The following is a 27460-nucleotide window of genomic DNA, read 5'->3' on the forward strand; positions in this document are numbered from 1 at the left end:
TGTTTTCTAACCATGCGTACCGGTCACTGGTGTCTGGTAAATGTATACATAAAACTGTAGCTCCCTTGCTTTCTACATGTATTTGTGTCGAACAATATTGTCACTGTCTGTTCTGAGAGTGAAATTGCCCCATGTGATGTAGCATGCTAGGAATGTTGAAATCCTACAAATATTAACTATTTTTGGAGTGAAAGGTTGTGTGACCTTCAAAATATACAAACATAACACCAGAGTGGAAGATGAGTTTTTGACTGTTAAACAGTCATATTTTAGAGTTGTGGAGTGTCTTTGATGGGCCTAGCAGAACCAACAAAGTCACCAGAGCCCATTGCTCATTCGGCAAGGATGCCATCAGTCCAATGCTGAAGGTCATGATCTTCTCCAGAAGATTCCTATTCAGTCTCATGCAGCAAAACAGCTGAGAGAAGGAAGATATGAGTCAACCCAATTAGAATTAGACCATGTGGTTTGAAAGATCCGACACTCTTTAGTCTATAGCTAGACCACCCAAGTGGCTGTGGTTGAAGCAGGCCTGATTTGGCAGAGGTCTTGATCCTGGATGCTCTGCCAAGATTGCACTCAGCAAAACATGCTCTTGAAAAAAAAATGTCAGAGATGGGTGACCATCAGGCTAATCTTGTTCACATCTTCAGTATGGTTCTTACTGCTCCAAAATCTTTCCAGTGATGCCTGGACACCTTTAATTTGATGTATGCTTGTACACTCGCTGTGCCAGAAACTCTGGTTTTGCATAAGAACCTGCCTTATATTCTGTTGCTATGTTAACCATTGATAACAAAATAGACTAATAGACTAATAAGGTAACAATTTATGACACAAACACACAAGCACACAAACTTGGGGTCAGATTCTTGCCACAATTCCTGCTTCTGATTAAACATGGAGAAGATTGGATTTAGACTGTTTTGTGATACGGTGCTCCTTTAACATCAATTAAGGGGTCTGGTTTCTGGCGGCTCTTGAGAAGCTGATTCTATATAAGCCAAATAAGGGTTAGGGAGTGGCTGACCAAGTCCCTTGCCTACAAACCTCTAATAAGATCCCACAGGGCTACCACATGGTCAAAATTATTGCTGCTAGAGCAAGGGATGCAAACTTGTGGTTAATAAATAAATAGCATTAAAGGGGCCACTTTTCAAGTTTGTTTTATTTCGTGGCCATACTTTTAAATTTGTCTCTTTGCTTAATTGACATTGTGCTTGCACCTCTTCTCTGCTTACCAATTTTTAGACTCAACTTTTTTCAATACAGTTTTGTCACCTTATGCTTTAAAACATCAAGTAATTCTAAAAAGGCTCATAAAATAAGTGTCTTGCAGAAAGACCAGCACTTATTTTAGTTTATGTTCTTCCTACATGCGTCAGACCGACATTCCTTTCAGTACTGTTTTGGTCTCTGTGACAGTTGCCAGAATGTGATACATTGGAAGATGCTTCAGAAGATCTAGCTGACTTCTATTATGTACTTGCAACTCCTACCACTCTAGACTGTGGGGATATACTCCACAATTCATCTTTTTTAGATCTAGGAACCAGAAGCTTCATGCACAGAGGACAGGAGCAGGAATGAATGACAAATGTGGAGGAAGGGCGCCCTGGATGGGAGATAGATTGACCAGCCTGAATTGTTCCACCTCTTCCCCACTCCCTTTCTCCCTTAACTCAGCACTGTTAGATCCACAATTTGTTAGCCCATCTCAGATCTGCACCAGCGTCCAAAACGAGAAAGCAAAGCCAGTGGCAGCTGCCTCTTCTGGCCCATGCCACCACTCATATACTTCAAAAGAGCAATGGAAGAGGTAGCAGTAGCAAGGAGAATGAGGATCTGGGTTCTGGAAATCAACCATGGGGTGCTTGCTGGGCTGTGGGCCTCAACAAGGCCCTACAATGCCAGTGCCTGGAGAGGCTCTGTTGGTCATTTATGGGTATGATCTTCTGCTGACCAATCCAGTGATCAAGAGCTCACATGCACATGTGCAAGCCACACATACCAGGACCAAGATGCTGAATGCACCTGGAGAAGGAGAAAACCCAACAAGTGCCAGTGAGGTGAGAGAAGTGGTAGGACAGGGACCAGACCAGGCCTGCCAATGCCATTCTGTTCCTCATTTTGTAAGCTTCCTGTCCCTTGAGCACAGAGATTCCATCCATCAGGCACAATGGATTACATCGTCTTATTCTTTCCTTGGGAACCATCCAACCCCAAGTATTTTCGACTCCACTGGTTTAAATTAAGAGTGTGGCATGTTCCTAATGTGGGAACATCTTTATTATCGATTTGTTGGTTCATTTTTGTTTCTGTTTTCATTTCATTTCTACACCTCCTCACAGCTGAAGGACTTTGGGCAGTTTACACGGTCTTTGTCAAACTCTGAGTAATGAAAAATAGTTACAAGCATCATCCTGGGCAGTATCCTATGCTGCTTGGGTGCCTGTGGGACCCATGTCTACCACAACAGGGACCTGGCAGATCCATAATGTACAGGAAAGAGCAAAAATGCTAATTTCTACAGATCAGTGCAGCTCAATGAAGCTATATTTGCCCCCCTTTCCTGATTTGAAAATGAATGTTTCTACTTATTTTCAGAACTGTCTAGTTCCTGTTGCATTCGTGGTGAGTTCCGCTACTGCAACAGAACTAGGAGAGGCTTAGAATACCGCTCTCAGTATGCATCAATTTTCTCTTCCTCAAATATTCAACATAGTCTGATTGTTTGATTATCCAACAAGAACCCTCATGACCTTCTCTCTTTACATCTTGTAGGGCTTCTCAATGAAACTCTGACACATATTCAATGTCCTAGCCACATAAGTTCAATACCAACATTTGCCAATAATCCCCGGACACAAGGTATTTTCTCTCAGATAGTCAGAAATGCAAGCACACTGAAGTTCAGCACTGGTTAGAGTTTATCGCAGTTTGGTTCCACAAAATTGCACGGTGCTCAAAGAAAACAGTGGAACGAATGTACCCTAATACTAGATTTGTGGCTGGCTTCCGTCAGGTCATAAGAACTTAAAAGGAGAAGTGCTGGATCAGACGAACGCTCCATCCAGTCCAGCCTTCTGTTCACAGAGTGGCCAACCAGCTGCCTGTGGGATGCTGAGCAGGATGCGACTCCAAGTGGCCTTCTCCAGCAAGTGGAGCCACAGGCATCCTGACTCTGATGCTGCAGACAGCAGATGGCTATCAGGACAGAGAGCCATGGGTAGCCTTATCTTGCATTAATTTGTCTAGCCTCCTTTCAAGCATCCAGATGAACTACCATCTTTTCTTATCATGGAAATGAATTCCACAGCATGATGTGAAAAAACACTTCCTTTTATCTGCCCTCAGTCTTGACCCACCAGCTTAATGGGATGATGCTCTGTTCTAGCATTACACGAGAGGCAAAACAATGTTGCTTTGCCCATTTTTTCCCCATACTGTGCCTAGGTTTGTGTACCTCATGTCTTGCCTTGACTTACTTTTTCTCCAAGCTAAAGTGCCTCAGACATCAGATCCTTTCCTTACAGATGTGTTGCTCCTGCAACTTCACATCTCTGGTTGCCCCTTCCTGCACTTTTTCCAGCTTTAGATGCACTGACCATAACTGTGCACAGTATTCCTAGGGCTGTAACATCATAGATTTGTATAACTGCACAAGATGCAGGCAGTTGCATTTCTGATTCCTTTCCTGATTATACTTAACATGGAATTTGTTCTATTTCACAGCAGCCAAACACCATGTCAACATTTTCACTGAGCCGTCTACCGCAACTCCACGATCTCTTTATTGGTCACAATCCACTAACTCAGATTCAACCAGTTGATACATGAAGTTGAGATTTTTGCCCCACCTTTGCCATTTGAATGCCCATTCTCCCAGTCTGGAGTGATCTTTTGGTACCTTCTTTCTGTCCCTTTTTAATTTAACTGCCCTAAAATCTAGGATTATCAACAACCCACTTCATCCCTCACATATTGCTTGCCTGGATAGTTCCTTTCAAGTTAGCTTTTTTTTCCCAAAAACAGAAGACAACAGCTATGAAAAGGCACCAAAATATGTGGTGGGTCTTTAAATACATTTTCCCTCTACCTGTCAAGCCTTGCAACTCTTCAACTACTTCAGATCCAAATGAAGGTTGCTTCTAATACATTAACTAAATGTATTAGAACAATTCAACATTAACTAAAAAGCCACTCTGTGGTAAGAATTCATATTTCATACCCCTCCCCACCAACTCCTCATAAATGTTAGACCTATGCATAGTTTTGGAGGGATATATCATTCTGCAGTACTGAAGCAAACGTACTGTAGCTTATGGTCAGAGTTTTTGTTGCTCCTTATTGCCTCACTTGTTTCAGGGTTGAGCCAAAAATATGCTCTGAGGCTGAAGTGCTGGGCTCCAAAGTATACCCATAAGATTCCTCCCATGCTTTTATGCTCATTTTTCTCCCTCCCTTTGAGCTGGCACTAGAGAATCTGGCCGGCTCCTGTGTTGTGTATAGTTATAATAGATTTGGGGTGCAATCGTACCCTGTTGCCCAGGTGCAAAACCCATTGAACTCAGAGGGGCTGACTTCCTAGTAGACACGTAAAGGATTGTGCTATTAACATTTTTTTATTTACACCAGTACTCTTTATATAAAACCTAATTAGGGCAGCTTTCAATAACTGGCAAAAGGCTAAGTTATTAGGACTGCAGCCAAAGTCTTCTTGTAAAAATGAGTCATATTCTACTTTAAATTATCAGAATGAAGAGGAACGGGTTGCACTCTAGGCTAAGCATGCCTTATTAAACAAAAGCAAAAGCAAAAGTGCTGAATGCTTTATGTAAAGAACATGCTTTATAATCACTGTTTGGCTAACACTGTGCCTTACATCATGCGACACGCTGACAGCCTTCCATAAACATTATGCTGTGCAAAAGTAAGCCTTCTGTCCACTGCTGAATGCTAAAAATCACGTGGCATCCATTGCACAAGTTGGACCTATTTCCTCTCCTTTTTGAAACAGGCAAAACTGTAAGTGCATGGATTGAGGAATGCACAAACAGACTGAGCTTGGGGGCCTTATCATGACCGAACAAAGCTCTTTCCCAGGTTCAAGCACTGCCCCCCGCCATTTTCCAGCCAATCAGAAGTATTTGCTTCATTTACCAGGGGTCTTGCTCCAACATGGGGCCAGTGAGCCCTACTCTCTCTCTCTGTGCTCTTTTCTTGCTGCCTGCCAGGCTCCCAGCCCCTCTAGATTTTTATTTATTTCTTAACATGTGTTCACTGGACATTTCTGCCATGTAATCAAAGCTACAAGAGCAGCACTTTGGAAATAGAAAGGGTGCAGTTCTGGACAACAGAATGTTTAAAGGGGGAATGAAGATTAGACATGCTGCACCTGCATTTGACACATCTGCTGGGTTTGATGACTCTGCTTTATGTGCAGTAGAAGGAGGTGCGATCATTTCAGCTGCACCGAGTGGGCTTTGTTAACACAGTTGGATGCTGAGAGGTTTCATGCAAAAGATGAGTTTCGATGGAGGGGGCAGATATTTGCATATATTAATACACATATGCTCAATTATGTGTGTATGTCTACATGTGCATGTCTTCAAAGGAACCAGTCTCCTAAGAACACTCCTTAGGGACTAGGGGGACAGTTGGTTTCGAAGGAAAACAGACAGAAAGATGGGGAGGCAAGCATCTGGAGTCGAAGCACAAGTGGGCAAAAAGTCAGCTAATCCAGGGGGATCAGATGCAGGGCCCCTTTACCTTGATTTTAGCAAGTGCCCCGGGTGGTGGGGGGGGGGTGAGGGCCTCCCAGAAATGTGTGGCTCCCACTCCTTAATGCTGTGCCTGCTTCTTTCTGCCAGCATGAGGCTCTGTGGAAGTGGTGATCACTGTAGGCATCCCTCAGCAAAGATGGCAAGAACGTCATTGGGTCCACAGTGAACTTTATTTGGACGTTATCTTCTGGACAGACTGGAGTACAGTCGCAACCGGAAACCCACGCTTTCTCAGAATGCCATGCTCAAGACTCCATTAGCTTAAAAACGTGCTCCAAAATTGTGCAAATTTTAAAATGCTTAGAAGCATGCACATATCTGGAAAAATGCACACAGCCTCCATTTATCTAAAGGGGGAAATGTACATCTGGAAAAATGCCCATGGAAAAAAGCATGACTGATTTGCTCTCCTCAAAAAGAACAGTCCAGAAATGGCTCAAAAAAGAGATTCAAATGATCTGGCAACCTGATCAGAAGCAGGCTTGAAATACACCAGTGTTGCCTTCCCACAACATTTGAGATGTGATGAAGCTGGGCTAAGAAAGACTCCCAGCAGCTCTTTCCATATGACCGGGAGGTGCTACATCCCCAAGTTATCATGGAAAGCATCCGTGCCAAATTGACTGGTACAGTGCCGAGGCACCAATCCTTCCTGGACTGTATCAAGTGTTACTACATGATAACAAGAATCATAATGGTATAGTAAGAGTCGCCCCAGCGCCCACCCACCCCCAGTAAAGAAGCCAATAGAAGTGACTCTCTTGCTCTTGCAAGTAAAGAAGAAAAACACAGAGATACACTCAAGATCTGGATTTTTTAAAATAAGCTGTTAAGTAGCTGAAAATTGAATTAAGCAAAGTGGATGGTATTATAGTGTGGTGTGCCTTAACAAACTCCATCTGCATGCATTGGTATCTCTTTCTAGAAACAACTTTATAACTTAATTTCCCTACCAAAACATCAGCGTTTACTCAGTAAGAAATCTGCTCTTTGTCATCTTAAAACAGTGATTTCTTTATTACTGCTCTGCAAAAGGCATGACAGTCCAGGGCTGGCAATGAAGCAAGTCTGGTTCAGCCTACAACAATGTTGTAATGGAAACAGGGTGATCTCGGGGTCAAACGGAATGGGATTTGTGTACAGATATGCGTCTACGTACGGAACTGGGGTATGTGCTGAGAGGATGAAACCTGCTGGAGACCTTTGCTTGGACAGCGGTTAGCTTTTACTATTAACATGGAAGATTGTTACTGGGAGATGGACAGGTAGGGATCTACGCTCATATTAAGTGCAAACTCCAGTCAGACTGCAGCATTTTTAAGTTGTCTCAGCTCCAGTCAGAGCATTAAGCACATACTTTAAATATGCTTCTTTGGAGCCACACTCTTTGCTGGATCTTCATTTTGGGCAGGGAGGATCTGTCATATGGTTCCTTTCATGTGTGAGGCATGGCTGGGCCATTATTTTTTTCCAAGAGGAGTAGCTGCTCTGGAAGCATCTGCTTATGAATGCAGCTCACTGTGGCAGGAGTTAGAAAAGGCATGTGTGTTCCTTTCTTTGTGACTGTGGTGTTAAAATATGCCATAAGTGTCACCATAGCACTGTATTTGGAAAAATGGGAGGGCAAACTGCCATTTTGGTTTCCCTCTTCTCCCTTCTGTGTTTGCTGACTGCATGTGCATCCTTGATAATATGTATCAACGGGGCCTTAAAAATAAACTGTGGAGTTACTATGGGTATTGCCCAAAATTAGGCACAAAAGAATCAAGGAGCAGGGGAGAAAGTGGGAAGTCACAATGCCGTTTTCAGTGTTTGTTTGTTTGTTTTTGTTTAGTGTTTTTAACTGCCCACAAATCTCTTAAAAATCAGGATGAGAAAATTGCAGGGAGGGAAAAAAGGAGAGGACAGACATGAGAAGAGGAAGAAGTTGGAGGAAAATGTTGCAAAGCAGCTTCGAGAGTTTTAAAAGGACTCCTGCCTGTAAGTTATAATACCACTAGGTTGAAACACAGATGTCTTTAGAGCAAGGATGTATGAGAAATTCAGTTCCGTTCCTTTTTTAAACCAAGATTTACCAAGCTCCCACCTTTCAAATCAAACACAGATTCAGACACGATCTACCATTGAAGTCCAAGCTTACAATGGGTTTTGTGGATCAAAAAATGGCATTCAACAGCACACATACATTGGAAACATGTGCATAAAAATGTGGGCTTTTTAAAAATGCACACAAATATGCTTTAATCAAGGCGAGAGGAATGCACATAATTGATTTGTACATTTGTCAAAATATGACTGAAAGTATGCCTGGATTTTCATGTGAAAAGGAAAAACAAAGCTTGCAACCTGACACTGACTCAAGTCAGAAAAAACTGTGAGAGGGAATTCAGAGAACTTTAGTGAACCCAACTTTTGTTGTCTCCTGCATACAAGCATCTGAACAAATGTAATAAAAGTGCTTGAATGTTTGCAAAATGGATGCTTTGCAATGAACTGGATGTTAGAGTACTATTATAAAACATTCATATAGATTACCCTATAGTCGTGGCAGTTGCATGAGAATTGTAATGGTAGAAAGGTGTCGTAAGAGAGTTCAGTCATCATAGGCCAGTGTCCCCAGTTAAAACACTTCATTTCTTTCCCATAAGAGTGAATGGCAAGTATATGAGAACTATAGTGCTATATTTCAGGACAGTAAACCTGCTGCTGATGGCTGTGCACCTTAAAAATTGAGGTGGTTCTTATCTGCATAACTCCATCCTGGGTTTGTTTTCAAACAGTGCAAATAATTTTTACTCAGTCGTAAGTCCCAATGTGTTTAGTTAGGCTCATTCACTAAGTAGTGTGAAAAGATCAGCTATCAAATGAAGTCCTGGGCATGTTTGGGGAGGGGGGGATCCTTGTAGATTCAGTGGTGTTAATTCACTTATTTATTTATTGGATTTATACCGTGCCTTTTTTGTTTAAAGTGGCTTACATAGTACTCCTCCACCTACCCTCAGCCTTATCCCCACAACAACAACCCTGTTAGGTAGGCTGGGCTGAGAGTCTGTGACTGGCCAAAGTCACCCAGCTGGCTCCATGGCTGGGTGGGGACTGAGAACCCAGGTCGCCTGAGTCCCAGGCCCACACTCTTAACCACTACACCCTACTAGCTCTACAGTAAGGGTTTTTAGATTGCAGCCTTATGGCGTAATCCTCAATGGAGATAGATGCAAAATGTCAGGTCTTCCACCACTTCCAAAACTTTTCTGGCTTATGCTGGTCATGGCGGGAAAGATTGAGGGCCAAACATACCCACACACACATCCTTGTTTTTGGTTATTTTCATCCATTGGTTTTTCACCGTGACCACTGCTAACAGAAGGCTTTGCTGCACAAGGCACCTGTTGTGTACTTGTGATCCCTTGCAGGAGCTTGTTGGCACTTTTCATGGCATCCTCCGAGGTATTATCCATGTTTTCCAGCCAGTTCTGTGGGGTTCTTAGTGGGAGGAAAGGCTGGTATTAAATTTCATACTGGAACAAAAGCCTCCCAAATCTGTGATACTTATATATACCACAGCAACCTTTGTGGGTAATTAATAGAATATATAGAAGGGTAGAAGAATGCACACCCCAGGGGGAAGAAAACAAAGCATCTTGCAATAACAATGGAAGATGAAGCCTCAGCGAAAGCAAAGGGCTAAATCAGTCACGTAGAGAAGCCCAAAATCAGGACTCTCTGTTGATATAGCTGGGGTCGGGGCAGATGTGCACCTGTGCCTGTGAAGAGGCAACTTTTCTCCATCCTAATCCCCTCCAGCCAGCAGATCTGCGGGCCGGGATTTACAGCAAATTACCCTAGAGTGTGAGAACCAACTTTTGTGTGTACTGATACCTTTTGTGGGCTTAAAAAGCTCTCTTCTGCAAATAAGAACTCTGGAGTTGTCAGCTTAACCGTCCTTGATGCAGAATGGTCTGTGCAAAACGGTAGGACTTACAGCACATAAAATGGAAAGACCATGTAAGTAAGGTAATTAGATTTTTTTTAAAGGATATTAGGACCTGAAAGAGAATGTTTACTTCCTTTGATGTAGCATGGAAACATATGCCTAAAAACATACTCCATAAAGTGGGCTGTGAGGCATGTTAAACAACAACAAAAATCACCATTATTAAGTTTGAATCAAAGTTCTGTCTTTACCACATTAATTTAATTTGGCTTCAAAGGTCCCCATCACAATTCTAATTTCTGCTTTTGATGTCTGGCTCCTCTCCCCCCATGATTTTTTGTAGTGTAGGGGAACGAGCTACATAGTTGAGGTTCACCTTATTTATCCAAATGATTTAGATCTCTGTTACTTTTTATCTCACTTAGACCTATTGGTGCCTGTTGTGTTTGAAGTGTTGGACAAATGCACTGTGAGTCAACACCACTGTCCTGAAAAGGGTTTTTCAGCAGAAGGCTCAACATGAGACCTGCACAAATTGTGGCCCGCTAACCTGAACACAGCCCATCCAGAAAGGGGGCTTTGCTGCCTACTTGGGATAAGAACAAAGGAGTTGTCAAGATCCCAACACATATGTGTTGAACCTCAAACCAGCATGCCAAATCTTGGCTCACCTGTGATCCCAATCTGGACCGCTGGAGCTCCCCAGATAGCCATGTCCTCTTTCCCTAGCCCCACACTCTTTTCCCCAAGTGCCAATTGTTTGCACATACTTTCCCCACTGCCACCATTCTAAAAACCTGAAATACCTCTTCTAAGCCTTAGTTACTAGCAATGAGAGCTTAAAGCTAAAATATGATTGTTTTATTTTGGTGCCACACCTATGGCACCCCAAAACCAATAGCCCCCCAAAACCAATTTATCCAAAAGAGGCCCAGCACCCCATCATAATAGATGGCTGGTGGACTTCTTTCAGTTTATCAGAACATAACAGCCCCAGACCAATAAAGGATCATGTGTCAGCCACACTGTATGTGTGATGTGAGTCTGTGATCTAATCTACATGTGCACAAGAACCAAATGAGAATGTGTTGGTAGGAATCTGACACGGTAGAGTGAGTCTTGCCAGTTTATACTGCAGGTGGTGGATCATATTCCTAAAGGCTTCCCCAGGCAAAAAGCAACAACCCTCCTTTACTTCCAAGAACGAGCACAGCAAGGAATGAATCCAGCTAGAATCTCCCATCCTTCTGTGCAGTTTTTACATTGAGCACCATTCAAAACAAGTGCCTTTAGTTGCAGTCTGACATGCAAAGTCCACTCCTTGGTGTTGTTATGTACCATCAAGTTGTCTTTGACTTACGATGACCCTGCGAATGACTACCCTCCAAAATGTCCCATCCCTGAGAGCCCTGCTCAGCTCTTGTAAACTCAAGGCTGTGGCTTCCCTTATGGAATTGATGCATCTCATATTTGGTCTTCCTTTTCCTCCTCTGCCTTCAACTTTCCCTAGTATGATTGTCTTCTCTTGTGAGTTCCCTTCTCATGATGTACCTGAAGTATACTTCAGTTTTGTCATTTTTGCTTCCACACAGAATTCTGGCTTGATCTGATATAGAATCCACCTGTTAGTCATTTTTTCAGTCCAGGGTGATTGCAATGCTCTCCCGCAACACCTTGTTTTGCAAACATCAATTTTCTTCATGTTAGCTCTGTTCACTGTCCAGTTTTCAAGTCTCAGTCTTCCAATTTCTTGGCTGCCGTCTCCCTTCAAATTGATGATTGGGCCTAAGTATGCAAAACCTTTTACAATTTCATGTTCTTCATTGTTGGGATTAAAGTTGTGTAATTCTGTAGTCATGATTTCTTAATATGCAGCTAGAGTCCTGCTTTTGTACTTCTTTCCTTTTCATCAGGAGTTATTTCAATTCATTGCAGCTTCCTAATTTGTAATTTTCATATCTTAAATTACTTGCATATCTTCCACCAATTTCACTCCTTCCTCTGATCCTAATTTAGCTTTCCTTATTATATGTTCTGCATAAAGATTAAATAGGGAGATAAAATACACCCTTATCTGATGCATATGTCTATAGCAATCCATTCTGTTTCTCCATACCCATTTCTTTCAGGACCTTCCATAGCTTCTTGTAATCCACACAGTCAAAGGCTTCGCTATAATCTATAAATTATAGACTGGTCTTCTGATATCCTTTCATGTGCTCCTGTAAGTGCTGCTTCCTTTTTTGGAATCCAGCTTGAACATCTGTCAATTCTCACGTCATATAAAGTAAAATTCTTAGTTGCAACACCTTGAGCATTGCTTTGCTTGCATGGGAGATTAATGTGATGGACTATGGTTGTTGCACTCCTTCACATCTCATTTCTTGGGGATTAGAATGTATGTTGAACATTTCTGGTCTGTGGGTCATTGTTTTGATTTCCATATTTATTGGCATATTCTTGTTAGGATTTGGACCAATTCAGTCTCTGTAACTTGGAATAATTCTATTGGAACCCTCTCTACTCCAGGTGCTTTCTTCTTTCCAAGTGCCTTCAGAGCAGCTTTCGCTTCTCTTTCTAATATTGCAGGTTCTTCCTGATAGGCTTCCTCTTCAAGGAGTCAGTCAACTTTTTATTTCTTCTGTATAGTTCTTCTATTTGTTGTTTTCACCTTCTCTTTATTTTGTCCTGGTCAGATAGTATGTTACTTTGTTGATCTTTCCTTGAGACCTAGGTCTGATTATTGGATATTCTAGAAGTCTCTTGTTTTCCCTCCTCTCTTCTTGTTCTCTTCTATTTATTTGTGCTGTCCATGGTAATCATTCTTTTTGTCTCTAATGACAGTGGCTGAAAAGTTGCATTCAAGATTCTGACCCTATTCCTGCCCCCTTTTGCTTTTGCTTCTTGCCTGTCCTTAGCAACTGTGAATGTTTCTTCTGTTACCCATCTAGGTTTTTTCCTTCTTTTTGCTACAGGAATTGTCTTTTTGCATCCTTCCCAAATAAATGTGTCTGGTTTTAGTCCACAGTTCTTCTGGTTCATGGTCAATTGAGTTCAGTAATGCGAATCTGTTTTTATGTGGAGTTTACATTCCTCAGGAATGTTATTTAAGCTGTATTTTGGCACTGTGTGTCTGATTTACTCTGATTTTTGATATTAATAGTTCATGGTCACTACCACAATCTGCTCCTGGTCTTGTTCTGGCAGTGCAAATACAGCCACATGTGATGATGTCCATGTGTACAGTTATCTGATTGGTTGCCTGAAGTATGTATTTGCAATAAACAGATGGTTGGCTTCACAGAATCCTATGAGTCATTCTTTGCTTCATTTCTGACCCTTAGGCCAAATTCTCCCACTGCATTTGATTCTGCGTTGTTTCCTACTTTTGTCTTCCAGCCACCTATGATTATCAGCATGTCTTGTTTGGGTGTGTTAGTAATTTCCTCTTGGATGCTTCCATAAAAGTTCTCAATTTCTTCTTCATCATCATCTTCTTCTTCTTCAGTATCTGTTGTTGGAGTGTAGACTTGATTGATGGTTATGGTGATAGATTTTTTATGATTTGTAGTAGATATTATTCAGTATATTATTTGCATTATAATCTCTTACTGCCTGTGCTACATCTTGCCCAGTGTTAGAACCACTCTGTTTCTTCTGAATTTTTCATTTGTGTTTGTCTGACTGAAAATGTCCCATTCCAGCCCACTTTAGTTGACACACACCTACTTCCATTTCTTGCTTCATGGTTTCTTGTTTGCCTTGATTCATTCTTCTCACATTACATTTTCCAGTTGTACGTGCAGAGCAGCATCAGACTTTCCTTTTGCCTCTGTGCATGTTAGCCACTGGACTTCCACTCAAATCAGCCTTCCCCAACCTGGTCACCTTCAGAGGCATTTGGACTGCAACTCCTATAATTCCCATCCAGAAGGGTCATTTACTAGGAATTCTGGGTGTTGCAGTCCAAACATGCCTGGAAGGCACAAGATTGGTGAAGACTGATCTAGATACATTATTAGTGACAAAGCTATTCGTACTTGTCCTTTGCTTTTTCCCAGTAGCTCACCAAATGCCTTCTGACCTGGGAGTTTCATCTGCTGGCACTATCTCTTGTTTGATTTTGGATAGTACTATCATAGGGTTTTCAACATAAAGTTGTTTACCATTGCCATCTTCTGTACAATACTGACTAGAGTTAACTGAACTTTACTGGCATTGCCTGAGAAAGACCCTTTGCCAGCATTGCATTCAACCACTGCTGCTGCCCCAGGAGCTACTCATCAGAGTTTTCTCTTCCCCCGTCACCATTAGAGATACCCATTCTTTTGCACTGATGTGAATCAGTGGAAGGGCATGAATTCCTCCTAATCTGGTGTAGACGAAGCCCATGCTCATATTGTGAACAGATGACACCAAGAAATATGCCAAAAAAAGTCATAACCCTAGCTATGAGCACCTAACCAAAATAACGATCTTGTGAATTTTCAAAAACTCTTTTAGTTTTAGGCTATGGGACATCAAAGGGAGTGCCATATTTGTTGGGCAGAGCCCTAAAAACACTTTTCTATAATCCCCTGAAAAGTCTTGTGGATTTCATGAATTGAGGCCAACTCAAGCTAAGGATACATGAGGAGAACATCAAATCTACATGTTCCAGGATCTAGAATGGTGTTTTCTGCCTGTAAAGGTTAGTTGTCCATTGGCTGCGCTCTCACAAATAGGGAAACAGCATCCTACATCTGCTGCCTGGATGTCATTGTTTTTGCACGCTGAGTGTTTGGATGTTTTTAGATGTTGCTTTTGGATATTATTGTTTCTGTTTTTCCCTCCCAAACCACAGGCAGGTTTGACCATCCCCTTTGCTTCAGCATATTTGACACTGACTAAAAACATCATGCATTTGCTTTGGTTTCATTTCACTGCATCAAAGGAACACAGATGTTAAGAAAATTAAGCTGCTTTCCTTACCCCACAAAGGCCTAGGGAGCTGAAAGTACTCCTGGAAACAATGGACATTTCTGATGTCCTACTGATTGTATGTGTCAGGTGTCAGTTCCTGATATATTTTACTGCTGGTGTTTTATTCCTGCACCCCATCACGCACCAACTACTGAGCTGCCTCCCTTTCCTGTGTCAGCGGAGGAACGTACATCAGGCCCCCAGTCAGCAGGGTGGCTTTCAACATTGACAGGTAGGTGAGAATGTGGCACCAGCAAGGAAAGCTATTGACAGCTGGTGAAATAATCTGAGACTGCCTTCTCATGGCTGCAAATTATGCTCCGAGAGAGAGAGACGCATATCTGTTTCCTCTGATCTTGCTCCCCTTCTTTCATTCCCAGGCTCTTCATCTCAACCCAACCAAATCACAGGACATTTCTAAAGACGTTATGTCTAACTCTAAAATAAGAAATGCCTAGGGAAATGTGCCTATATCAGGGGTGGAGAACCTTTTTTGCCCTGAGGGCTGAATTAGATTTCACAGGAGCTGCGTGCTGGCAGTGGGTGAAGCAGAAGGAAAGTGGTGAGGCCGAAGGTATAGGGGAAATGCCAATATGCTGAATCCCCAAGCCTTTACTACCAGAGAGGCATTTCAGCATTTAGAATGAGATACTGCACAGGACTGCAGAAAAGCTGGAAAATGGACAAACAACCATAGTTTGGTGAAAATGTGGTGGCACCAGGGGAAAAGAACGTGATCCTCTAGAGAACCCAGACGACTTGGTTTAGTGCCCAATTGCACCAAATCTCCCCACCCCTGCAAAGCTTGAGGTTTCCCACCCTAGCCTACATCCTCTACTGGGGATGATGACTACACATTTCAAGGTGGAAACATAAAACCTGCCTAATGCTGGTATCCAATGGTGGCTTTGCATCATCCAAAAACACTTTCATTTGCACAAGGCCAGGCTTCTGATTTCACTCACACACACACACACACACACACACTGCAGCCTCTCGCCATACACACCACCAGAAAAGTTGCTCCTGTGAGTTGGAACTGTGAAGTTGTCCCATAGTTTTTGGCCCCATGGGACTAAATGACAGGGCCTCCTTCCTTTAGGCCTGCTTTGAAGCTCATGGAGATGAACGGCAGGGAAACAAGAGGAATTTGCTTAAAGCAAGGACCAGTGCCCACCCATATCCAAAGTTTCTGTGTTCTTAGATTTTTTGCCAGTTGTCATGCGTAACATCTTTGACATGAGGTGCTCAGATGGAAGAATTAACTTGCTAGAGGACTCTAACAAGAGCACAGACTGAAAATGGCAGCCTTAGAGGCCAAGTAGCTGCAAGTAAATGAACCGTGCACTCTAAGCATTGTGAACAGTCGAGTTCAAGACTGGAAAATGTGCAGGCAGACATTTTATGCTGAATTTGCAAGAGATTTTAAACTGGAAGGTGAATGAAAAATTGGTCTGTTTGTGACAGTCACAGGTCCACATCTTGTGTGCATGTCATTGTAGGCCTACATGTGCACATGGATGGATGGATGGATGGATGGATGGATGGATGGATGGATGGATGGAGAGACAATGGAGAAATGCTTTCTGTAATGATGGAAGTTGAAAGAGAATGTTTTAAGAAAGTGTTAACAAAAACCCCATTGCTGGAAGAACACCATAGTCTGCCTACACTGGTGTTAATTAGGAAAGATATATATTCAGAATGAGGGAGAAAGAATGTGAAAGAATTATTACAGATTTGTAATGCTCATTCTGCTGAATATGGAGCATTCAACAATTCCCTGAATGAAAATAACATTATTTGGAGATGAAGTAATTAAGCAGCAAAGTATGTGAACAGTTAATGGGAAAGAATCTGATACAAGAAAAGATAACTCCCATATGCCAAACAGTAGAACTAAAAGGAAGACACATGCATATTCTGAGAACAATGCAAAGCAAAAGAAGGTCACAGGAAGTCATTAGGTACCTTGTACAGGGCTCCACTTTAGGACACAATGACCTTGGTGGCACCAAGCCATTTTCTCAGGAATTATGCTACTGTCATTGCCAGTTTATTTGTGTACTCTATTAATGTCTCTCTGTTCATATCGTGGGGTAGCTCAGTTATCTTTGATATCAAGTGTTCTATTGTGGAACTGTCCATTTTGAGAAAAGAGTGTTTTCGTGAAGTGAATTGTCCTCATGTCTCAAATGCCGTTGCATTTATTTTCAGGTATCCAAGCAGGGCACTTCCAATTTCCCTCTAACTCTGACTTTCCCTGGTGACAGCAAAGAATGTCAGTGGTGACCCCCTGCGGACTGCTTCACCCGCGCCAATATGGCACGCAGAAAACCTTGCTCTCACCACCTTCTGCTCTTGTTTGTGACCAATGTAGAGATGGACTGTTCAACAAAACTGAAAGGACTCCTTTTCTTCAGAATAAGCCTTGGGCAAAAATGAAAGTCAAGCCCAGGATATTGTTAATGGGCTTTAGATGTTGGCCTCCTAGTTTGATCAGAATAGACTCAAAAGGGTCATAAACCAAGTAATGCATAGTTTCAAGCCTGCATCAAAGGCGTTTGCAATTCTGTTGGGAGAAACTGCGCACTGATGAAAGAGGGAGCATATTGTGTATGTAGGAGAATTTCTTTCTAGGCTTATGCATTAAGGCAGGCTCCATGGGGCAGGCTAGTCTGGGACTGCTTTCAATTTACATCCCACCCCCTCCTTCTTCCACCTCTCCATTGCAATCACACACTTGAATTTAGCCTTCATCAGCATTAAAATGTCAGATGTTTTCTTAATGACATCACTGCTTTATTTTATTTTTTAATCCCATTTCATATTTTCCAGATGAGGCCAGGGATTATTTGTAATGATCTCAAGCCGAATCTGAAACACAGGCTTTGATTCACTTTTCTCATTTCTCCCTCTCCACCAATATGAATTAAATTGATAGATTTTGCACAGTTGCCTTATTATCTGTAGCCTTTCCTGAAACAGGAAGTGTGGGCTTTTGCCGAGTTTTGCCTTCCCGTCAATGGCTGGTGTGGATGAAGTCACGGTTGAAATACTGGGGACGCTGACGAGCTGCGTGCCATGCCATGACATAAACAGGCTGCATGCAATTAAACAGGGCAGTCTGAACACTGACCACATTTCCTATGTAATCTTAGTAGCCAAAATGAACTAGTCATACAGGTGGAAGCTGGAAATCATGACAACATTAGGGGACTGTTTTCCAAAAATATTGTTTTTAAACCAAGGCTCTCACACATAGTGCAATGGTCTGGGGACATAAGCAGATCCTGGAGGAATAGGCCGAAAGCCCATCTGCTTTGGCATTGAGCGTCCAACAGTGGCCAACCACATGGGCAGTGTTTGAAAGCATTAGCAATCCCCTGTTGTGACTCCCCAATCCAGAAGCCCTGCGGTGACCCAGAATCCCTGGACTCCCCAGCAGCTGGTAGCCAGTAACATTGCAGCCTCTGATGTTGGGGATCTAGGAGGAGACAAAGTGGTACCCTCTAGATGTTTTGGATCAGGGATTGGCCCTATTGGGTGGGGCTTATGGGAGTTCTAGTTCAAAACATCTGGAAAGCACCAGTTGTCTTCCCCTACCATGTAATCTTCATGGCTAATGTTGATAGACCTGTCCTCTGTAATTTTTTTAAAATTAGCTTATAAAACCATCTAAGAGAGTGTCTGTGAGTAGTGAATCCTATAAATGAGTTGTATGTTAAGTGAAAAAATAATGCTTTGTAGAAGGAATACAATGCTTTTCTAGGGGATATACAAAGTTCAGCATCCTGCAGTCAGGCTGGCTTTGCATGTCCTGAAGCTGCAGGCCTCATCTTGCACTTTTGATGTCACAGCTGAAGCACAAAGTCCCTGTCATGAATATTGAGGGACAGGCCATAAGAATATAGAGAACATTGAGAGACAGGCCACAGCCTGTAATGATTACAGTGTAATCAGCCAAATTGCTGGCTGGTTTAAAAGTATTTTTATGCAGCTCTTCAGTCAAAAAAGCTCCCCCAGCAGAACACATACAATCAATTAAACAAGACAGGTCAGTGTTAAGTTTCAATCAGCAGAGCTCCAGTTAAGGGCATACCTATTTATCCTGAGGCTCTATTGGTGCTCTTTCACTATTGTTGATAGGCTATAAATACTACTTTTCCTGCTAAAAAATATGATGTAGCTTTTATTTGGTAAATTATAAGTTATCTCACACTTCCTTTGCTATAAAAAGTAGATATATCAAGGTTACACTCACATGCAAATTTATTACATTTAAGCTGCAATCTGCACATGCTTACCTACAAGTAGGGTTGTGTTATCAGTTGGTTAATTAATCAATCTTTAAGAGGTAGGCAAATTTTCAACTACAAATCCTTTCATCAGAGGACTGTCGTGGGCCTGTACTGTGTAGAAATGAGGCACCTTCCGATCTTTCCTCCCTCTCGGTAGCTGTTGCCCTCAGTGGCCGTAAAACAGGCCTGAATCACCGGAAGTGCTAACCTGCCTATATGTTCTGTCTAAATTAAAGTTTTGTTTTGAGTGGAGCACCAAAACTATTAAAGAGAATGGACTGAATGTCACATTGATGAAGCTTCCTTCTGCTTCCTTTGCAGGCCTTCTACCCTGAGTGGTAGCCCTGTTATCTCTGACATTTCCCTCATCCGCCTCTCCCCACATCCGGCGGGACCTGCAGAATCACCTTTTAACCACCCTCATCCATATATGAACCCCCACATGGAGCACTACCTCCGATCCATGCATGGCAGCCCCACCCTGTCAATGCTCTCAGCTGCTCGAGGCCTCAGCCCAGCTGATGGTAAGTGGGACACATGGGCTGGGATACCCCTTTGGCTTAAACCTTGCTGCATATCAGTACCAAGCAGCTCTAGGACAGTCTCACTGGTTGTATCCAGTGTGAATCTAACTTAAGTCTCATTCATTTCAGTGGGGGAACTCTGAGTAAGAATAACAGTGGTTAGGGAGACTCCTTTCTTCTGCTTTCAAATTACTGGGACCAGGTCCATCCCTTATATGGATAGAGGGAGATTCAGGATGGATACCAAAAAAATAAAAATAAATTCTTCGGACAGCACATAGATGAATTATGGGATTTGCTGCCAGTTGTAGTGATGGCTACCAGTGTAGAAGACTTTAAAAGAAATTAGGCAAAATCATGGAAGATAAGGCTACTGGCTATATGTAACCTCCAGTATCAGAAATGTATACACCAATTGCTGGGGAAGATAGGCAAGAAGAAGTTCATGTCCTACTTAGAGGTTTCTTTGGGCAGCCGGTGGGTCACCATGGGATCAGAATGATGGGCTTGTTGGACCCTTAGTCTGATCCAGCATGGCCCAGAGTGCCCAACTGGGTAACCATTCCAGGAAAGTCAGCCATATAATACACAGAGACAGTGCTGGGCTTTAAGCTGATATTACTTTATTGGTGACAACTCTGAGCTTGACACAAGGCATATGGAAGGAGCCCTGACACAGGCAGCCTTCCTCCTGTACAATCTGTGCCCCAGCTCATGTACTGGGTCACCTTGTAACAGGGGCAGGGGTTCCTGGAGCGGGGTAGGTCCTGCCATGACATGTAGCATTTGCATGGCTTCCTGCTCCCCTAGGAGGGGTGCTGGAATACTGTCCCCACGCTGGGCTGTAGCCTTGTGGCCCCACCTGCAGGAACCTTGGATTGCAATGACCTCTTCGGAATCCTGGCCTCTTCTGTTTGTCAGGCTTCTTCTCAAGCTCAGCCTTTGCTTAGGAAGCAAGTTGAGCTGAGAAGAAGTCCATGAACACTAGCAGAACTCTGGTTGTGCAACTGACAAAGTTCTTCTGCAGCAACTGCAGCACAAACAAAGGCTGCAAGTCACGTGCATAGAAGAAGGACGCTGCTTAGGCAGCATTCGTGCAAGCTCGATTCCTGGCAGGCACCCGCAGGAATGCTTGGAACCCTTGCCAGGAAGCTGGGCTCACAGCCATGAGAACGCAGGCTGGAGTCCAAGGATCCCAGCCCAGGGAATCTAACAGATTCTTACCCCCAAAATTGACTCCTCTCACATCCCTACTGGTATCACCCCTGTCCTTTTTCAAGGGGGGAGCATAGACCCCTTTCTGCTGCTATCTAGTTCCATCCCACTGCCATCCATCTACAAGGACGTGGCAGTTTTGCCTGGCTGTTAATTTCCTAGCAACTTGCATTGCTGCTGGAAAGGTGAAATCCATTCAAGCAGTCCAATCAGCTTTGCTAGCTAAAGTTCCTTCCCAGCCCAATCAGCTGGTGGCTGATGAGGGAGAGAGGCTAAGCCAGGCCCATGGCTCCCTTTAAATAGCCGCAGCAGTATGGACTGGAGAGAAAGCAGGCCAGCCTGCTCCCAGTCCCCTCCCCACCAGCACACCACACAGCCAGTTGGGTCAGGGGAAACATATCAGTGGCAAACTGCACATGAGCAGCCAGGACTACCTCCCCTTTCCCGCTATGACAACCCACACCTTGACACAAACCAGGGCCCTCAGAGCAACCTGGGACTCAAGCATCCCATGACTGAAGACTTCAGCATTCATTCTCCATTTTGAAATATTTCAGGACATTTTGGTAAGAACTTAAGAAGAGCCCTCCTGAATCATACCAAAGGGCTACATAGTCCAGGATTCCTTTCACGCAGCAGACAGCCGGATGCCTGAGCGCAATAGCACCTTCCTGCTGCTGATCTGGCCCAAACATGCTGCCTCTCATCCTGGAAGCTGTCTACAGCTTTCGCTATTAGTAGCTGTGATTCTCCATGAATTTGTCTAATCCCTTTTAACTGGGTGACCTTCACTACACTTTCTAGTAGCAAATCCCATGCTTTGGCTATGTGCCTTGAGAAGAAATATTGCTTTTCATCTGTCCTGCATCTCCAATGATTCAAGCTTCATTGAGGGAGACCACATTCTAGTATCATGAAAGAGGGATAAAACATTCATCTATCTATCCATCTGCTTCATGTGCATCATTTTTTGAATAGGGATTTTTTCAGGAGCAGTATTCCCATTGTGGAATTCTGTCCTGAGGGAAATTAGATTGGCTCCTTCCTTGTTAGTTTCAAATGCGCAATAAGATTGTTCAGTTCTGTTGGGCTTTCAACTGTGTACAATATTTTGTTGCTCTTTGGTTTTGCTTCTTTATTCCTGTATGTCTCCTTTTGCTTTTTTCCTTTTTGGGCAGGTATCAGCTGAGTGCTGGGTTCAAAATACTCCTGCTACTATTCACCTCCAGCACCTTCAAGAGAACTATGAGCAGCAATGTCAGATCAGGCATTGCATTTGGGGTTATTTAACAGGGTGGGCAGATGGCACAGATGGCAACCAAGGGCTGGTTTGGCCTATATTCCAAAGTGCCACTACGGCCTGCAAGGGAAGCTTCTCCAGGATGTGTGTCAGGAAGCAGCAGCTGCAGCAGGGATGGTGGCAGTGACTCCACTAGTTGAGGGGCAGTGACAGCAGTGGTGGCGGCAGCCACAATTGAGGATGTGGTGGTGGTGGCGGCATCCCCTGGAAGCCTCCTGCCTGAGGGTCCCCTTAAGTCTGGCCCTGATGCCTTTCTGAAGGAGGAAGATCCTGATTAAAAAACAAAATGGAACTAGCCGGAGAGTAATAGTCACACTGTGCAGTCATAATCATAGCACCAACTCGCAGCACCTGCACACACATGTTGTTCTGCCAACCTCATGGGCTGGGTTGGAAGAGAAGTGCCAGAGGATCGGTCTATTAAAAAAAGGCAGAAGATTTTTTTTTTTTAAAGGAGCAGTGGTAGCCTCACTAGTCCTGCTTGTGATGTTTCCTCGTCTGTGGTAAATCTGAAGAGAATTTCTGAAAAACTGCTGCTGCCCAAATGAATTTGGGAGAAGACCACCACTTCCATTGCAGCAGACTCTCCACTTGTATGCATGGAGTTGCTTAGACAGTCATTGGTGAAGAAAAGGAAGAAAAGGATCCAAAAATTTCTCTCCAAAATATAGGCACAAAGAAGCCACATATTCAGTGCATCTTCAGAATAGGTCCTGGATGTGGGGCTGGCTCCTTCATCTAGGCAGAGTTAACACACCTTGTAAAATCCAGCTTTTCTGTTGCCGCTGATTTGCTTTTGCTGGTCCTGCAGGCCTCTCATTGCAGCAAGTGTTCAGATTCCAAGCCTCTACTCTAAGCAAACTGCAGATGCGTTTTATTGCTCTTGTAGTCCTTCTCCCGCCTGCCGCTCCCGAGCCTCCTTCCTGCCCACAAAAGAAATTTTTATTATGACTTGGCATTAGAAAGGGGCCCTTTGTGTTGGCTTTCACATTTTCTTTCCTTTTCTTTCCTTTTTTTTCTCCAAGCCACAGTAAATAAGTTAATGGGGAGCGGGCGGAGAGACAGGTTTGAAAATTTGCAAATGGGCAAAAGTGAGGATAATTGGTTCTGGCAAGCCAAATGCTTTTCGACTGCCAGGCACTAAAAAAAAAACACACACGCACACCCTCTCACTCTATGTATTAGAGACCTGCTTTAATTTCCTTACGCTGCTTCTCATTAACTGGACTGTGTTTGTCCTTTTTCTTTCGTAATAGGCTGGGATTTTAATTCTGACAGCACCGCTGCACCCTTGCCACCTCCCCTCTCCTCCGCTCCCTCCACCCTATCTCTGCCTCTCGCTGGTAAACTCATACACAGGGATTATTAGAAGGGGGGGTGGAAATGAGAGATTGTTTATAAATTTGCGGAAATGGAGGAATGTAGAGGGCCCCAGCCTGGTGTCTTTTGTCCGCAGAGAGCACACGTCCCGAGTGCACGTCAGAGTCATAACTAAAAGATTTTGGCTGAGGAAGGGGGAGAGTCTAACACTGCTGCAGAAGTTTTGCTCTCTGGAACTATTTTACCCTTGTTTTTCTTCCCCCCCCCCCCCCGTGTCCACCCCTCATCACTTGCTGCCTGAGCAGTAGCTCATGAGCATCTGAAAGAGAGAGGTCTCTTCGGCCTTCCTGCGCCTCCTCCAGGAGCCAACCCTGCAGACTACTATCACCAGATGACGCTCATGGCCAGCCATCCAAATCCTTACGGGGACCTCCTCATGCAAAGTGGGGGAGCAGCCAGTGCAACGCACCTTCATGATTACCTCAGCCCCGTAGACGGTGAGTAAGGAGGCACACGCTTCCCTTGGTTTCGTCTGCCCCGAGGCCTTTCTTGCAGGGGCGATTGTTTCTTGAGTGGATGAGAAGGGCTGTGTTTCTAGCGACAGCAGTAATGGGTCTGTAATTAGCAGTGGGCTTGCCATAGCCTCCGGTTCTCAAAATGTGTGCGTGCGAACATGTTCTTCAAGGCAACGTTGTACAGGGCGCTGGGTAGAGCTAGGCCTGTCGATTTCTGGCGTGTGATGGCAGGGCCCGTTTTGTGGCAAGGCACAAGTAGTCAACCCGGAAGGCCAAAGGGCCCTGCCCTGCCCCAGTCTCAAAATGTGCAGGGCGCGTTTCACAGCCTCGGGCACTGCTAGTTACAAACACCATTCGTAGGAAAACCAGCCAGGTATGAGCTGAAAGGGCTTTGCCATGCAAATGCGGGAAGGCACACCAACACTTTACAATGCCAAATCAAATCAAGAACACCCCCGCCAAAAAAAAAAAAAAAAGTGGGAGGGAGAATTGTACTTTAGTTTTTTGCTTATTCTGCCTATTGTATACTTTGATGCACCCGTGGCTCTTCAAGATAATTAAGAAAGTGAAGAATTAATCCTTCAGAGTAAGCATGGTTTGCGAGATAAGTGTTTCTTCACCTTATTGTGGTCAATGGGTTTTGTTTGTTTCATGTTCCTTTGAGCACAATCCAGCCTAGCTGAAGCACTTTTAAGCTGACTCGCCTTGATTTCAATGGGAAAAGAGCTAAGCACATGCTTAACTCATCCATCAAAATAAATGGAGCTTACAAGCACTTAGCTTAGGCTTTGTGTCCCTTCTTTTCATGGAGGCATAAGAGGAGGCTACAAACTGGAAAAGGAGACAACAAAAAGGAAGATTTGTGTGGGGCTGAAATACTACGGAAACTTGAGTAGCTGGCCTCCTGAGGTGCTAACTGATGACCTTATTTGGGCTTAGGTAGGAGAGCGGTTACCAGGGATCAGCCTGGGAGGGTGGGGGTGGAATATTGCAGGGGTCTTTAGAATAGTGTGCAGAGTCTTTTGCATTGCATGGGTGTATGATAAATTTAAGAAGACTTTTTGGGATGGGAGGTTGCATGAAAGGTTTTTGCACATTGCATGAGTTTTCCAGAGAGCTCTCAGCTCACTGGGAAAAATGTTAAGAGAGTAACCTTTATGTTAGCATACCGAAGCAAAACAAAGTGTCTAGTGGCACCTTAAGGTCTGTTTGATGAATTTTAATTTGGTCTTTCGGAGGCAGGACTCCAGTGCATCAGAACCATGATCAGGATGGCAAAGGTGCTGAGTAGAACTGCACATTTCATTCATTTTATTAGCTATGCAAAAAAGATTCTTGGTCACCTTTCAGGGTGGACACAGAACACTATATGGAGTTTAGTGGAGGAGGAGAAGCCCTCACTTTGTTTTTCATGTTTCAGACTGTTCAACAATCGGCCATACGTTTTCTTCCTCTAGTTTACCACCATCTGTGTGCCGCATTACCTCTGCTTGCCGGCTTACGCTCAGCCATGTCACAGAGCTCTTCTCAGCAGGGAGCTCTGCAATAAAACTTTGAATTTGGCACAGCTGCATTTACGTTAATGTCACGCAGGAGGACGGAACTTTGGCAACCTCCAGAGAATGAGCTCAGCTTTTTAGCTTGGTCCTATAAGAAAGGGTGGATTTTTTATTTTATTTTTTTTGGCGGGGGGAGGGGAGTGTCAACTTTCATACACATTTAGTAACTACAACATTGTAGATACTATGGGACTAGGGCTTACAACACACATCCATTAGCCCAGGGGTGGGGAGCTATTTTAGCCCAAGGGAAAGGATGAATGTCAGAGCTTTTCAGGGAACCATTCTAGTGGTGGACAAGGTGTGCCCAAAGGAAAAGGAGGTGAGACCAAAAATTTGAGTGGTAGCAGTGTAGTGCCACTTAGTGCTCTGATTGTCACTAATGAAACCTTTGGAAAGCCATGGCAACCTTTTATAATAGGGAAGAAACTTGACAAAGAAGAGGTAGTTGAAAGAAAGAGCTATGGCCATCCATGGAGCCCTGGAGTGCCAGATGTGGCTCCTGGCATCAGATTCCCCACCTGTATTCCCTGACAGAGTCCCTGACAGCTGCCAAAAGGCAAACTGTCAAGAAAAAGCAAAGCCATGGTTGATCTTTACTCATGGAAGGGGGTGGCCAGTAGATCATCCTCTTTGCAGCATTGCTTTTCTTTTTGGCACAGCCAAAATGGATGCCTCTCAATGTCTGATATATTTTCCATGCACTTCTAATATAGTAGGTGATCTGGATGGTGGAAGAATATGAAACATCTCATTTTATTTCCTTTTAAAATGGTTCGGCTAGGCTTTGTATTAACAATAGGGCTAATCAGAGGTTTTTCCTGGGGACATAAACATCTGTATATGCATACACCCCTGCCCAAAAATACTGATTGGTGCTGACCAAAAAATAAAAACAAGTTAAAATTAACCCTGAGCTCTGATAGCTGTCAAAGTTTCTTTCTCCTATAAAACTGACTGGTTCACACTTTTGTTAGAAAAGCATGGAAAATCAATCTTCTGTGAGTGAAAAGGGACATGTGGTCACAGTGGGAAGAGGAGACAAGGTAGCTTTAGTAGTGTTGAGACAAAGCTCCATGGAAGCTGTCCCTCTTCAGTTCACAGACCTCCTCTCATCTTTGGCCCTGTCTGAGAAAGCAAGCCAAACCGAGAGGAAGTCCTCGAATGCTTGTGGAATGAATGCTGTGCAGCCAGCAACCTTCTTCTGTGTTGAGGGCAGCACAAACAAGGCTGCAATCACATGTGCAGAAGAAGGTTGCACAGTGGTCACACAGGGTTTGATTTCTGATGAGCACTGTGTGTGAATCCGTGGCACACTCACCAGGAAGTTGGAGGCTTGGCTGCAAAAAAGCCATTCAGAGTCCAGGGAACTGGGCCGAGGGAATCTGACAGATGCCCACCACCAGAACAGATTCCTCACACAGCCTTAGGCTTTTCTATTCCCCTAGGATACTGGCTGGAGGACCAGAAGGAGTGGGGACAACCCACAGTTAGCCTGATCATCCATCTGGGCCACCATAAATTGTTCAGACAAGAACCAACCCACCATGGCTGATTGCCAGCATGGATTTGTGTGATGTGCAAAACTGCCTTATGTCTCTTTACTCCAGATATTACTAGGGTTGTTGATGAAGTAAAATATTTTAATGAGATATTTCCTAGGTAGAAAATCTGACCATGGAACTATGATGGCCACATATCCTCTTTTACAGAGGACAGCCATCTGTTTTGAAGGTCTCTGCTCTTGGAAGGCTGGTTGAAAAATAACCATTAGAAGGAAGAACTGGCCTGGACAACCCACTGAGCAAGGATCAAGCGTCCCTTGATCCCAAGGGTCCCATGTACATGATGGTGGTGGTGGTGATGATGATGATGCCTGAATCTGAAGCATGTGAATTTTTTTCACAAGTGGCTTTTTGTGGAAACCTGATAAGGAGTCCTTCCCTGACCATGGTAGAACCTGCATCAGCCATTTTCAGGGTAAAGTCCCAGAACATAAAGCTGATGCAGACAATAAATCCAGAGTTTCCATACAAAGACTAAA

General features: G+C 43.7%; 1 protein-coding gene across 1 annotated transcript in view; it reads left to right on the plus strand.

Annotated features, from left to right (window-relative positions):
* GLI2 (GLI family zinc finger 2) overlaps positions 1-27460 on the plus strand; it is a 264116-nt gene that overhangs the window by 191804 nt on the left and 44852 nt on the right. The window contains exons 4-5 of the mRNA XM_044438429.1: positions 19305-19507; positions 23648-23839. Of these exons, the coding sequence (XP_044294364.1) occupies positions 19305-19507; positions 23648-23839 (395 nt within the window). The remainder of the gene's footprint in view (positions 1-19304; positions 19508-23647; positions 23840-27460) is intronic.

The sequence above is a fragment of the Varanus komodoensis genome, unplaced genomic scaffold (genome assembly GCF_004798865.1).
Source record: "Varanus komodoensis strain SLA01 unplaced genomic scaffold, ASM479886v1 scaffold32, whole genome shotgun sequence".
NCBI classification, from domain to species: domain Eukaryota; kingdom Metazoa; phylum Chordata; class Lepidosauria; order Squamata; family Varanidae; genus Varanus; species Varanus komodoensis.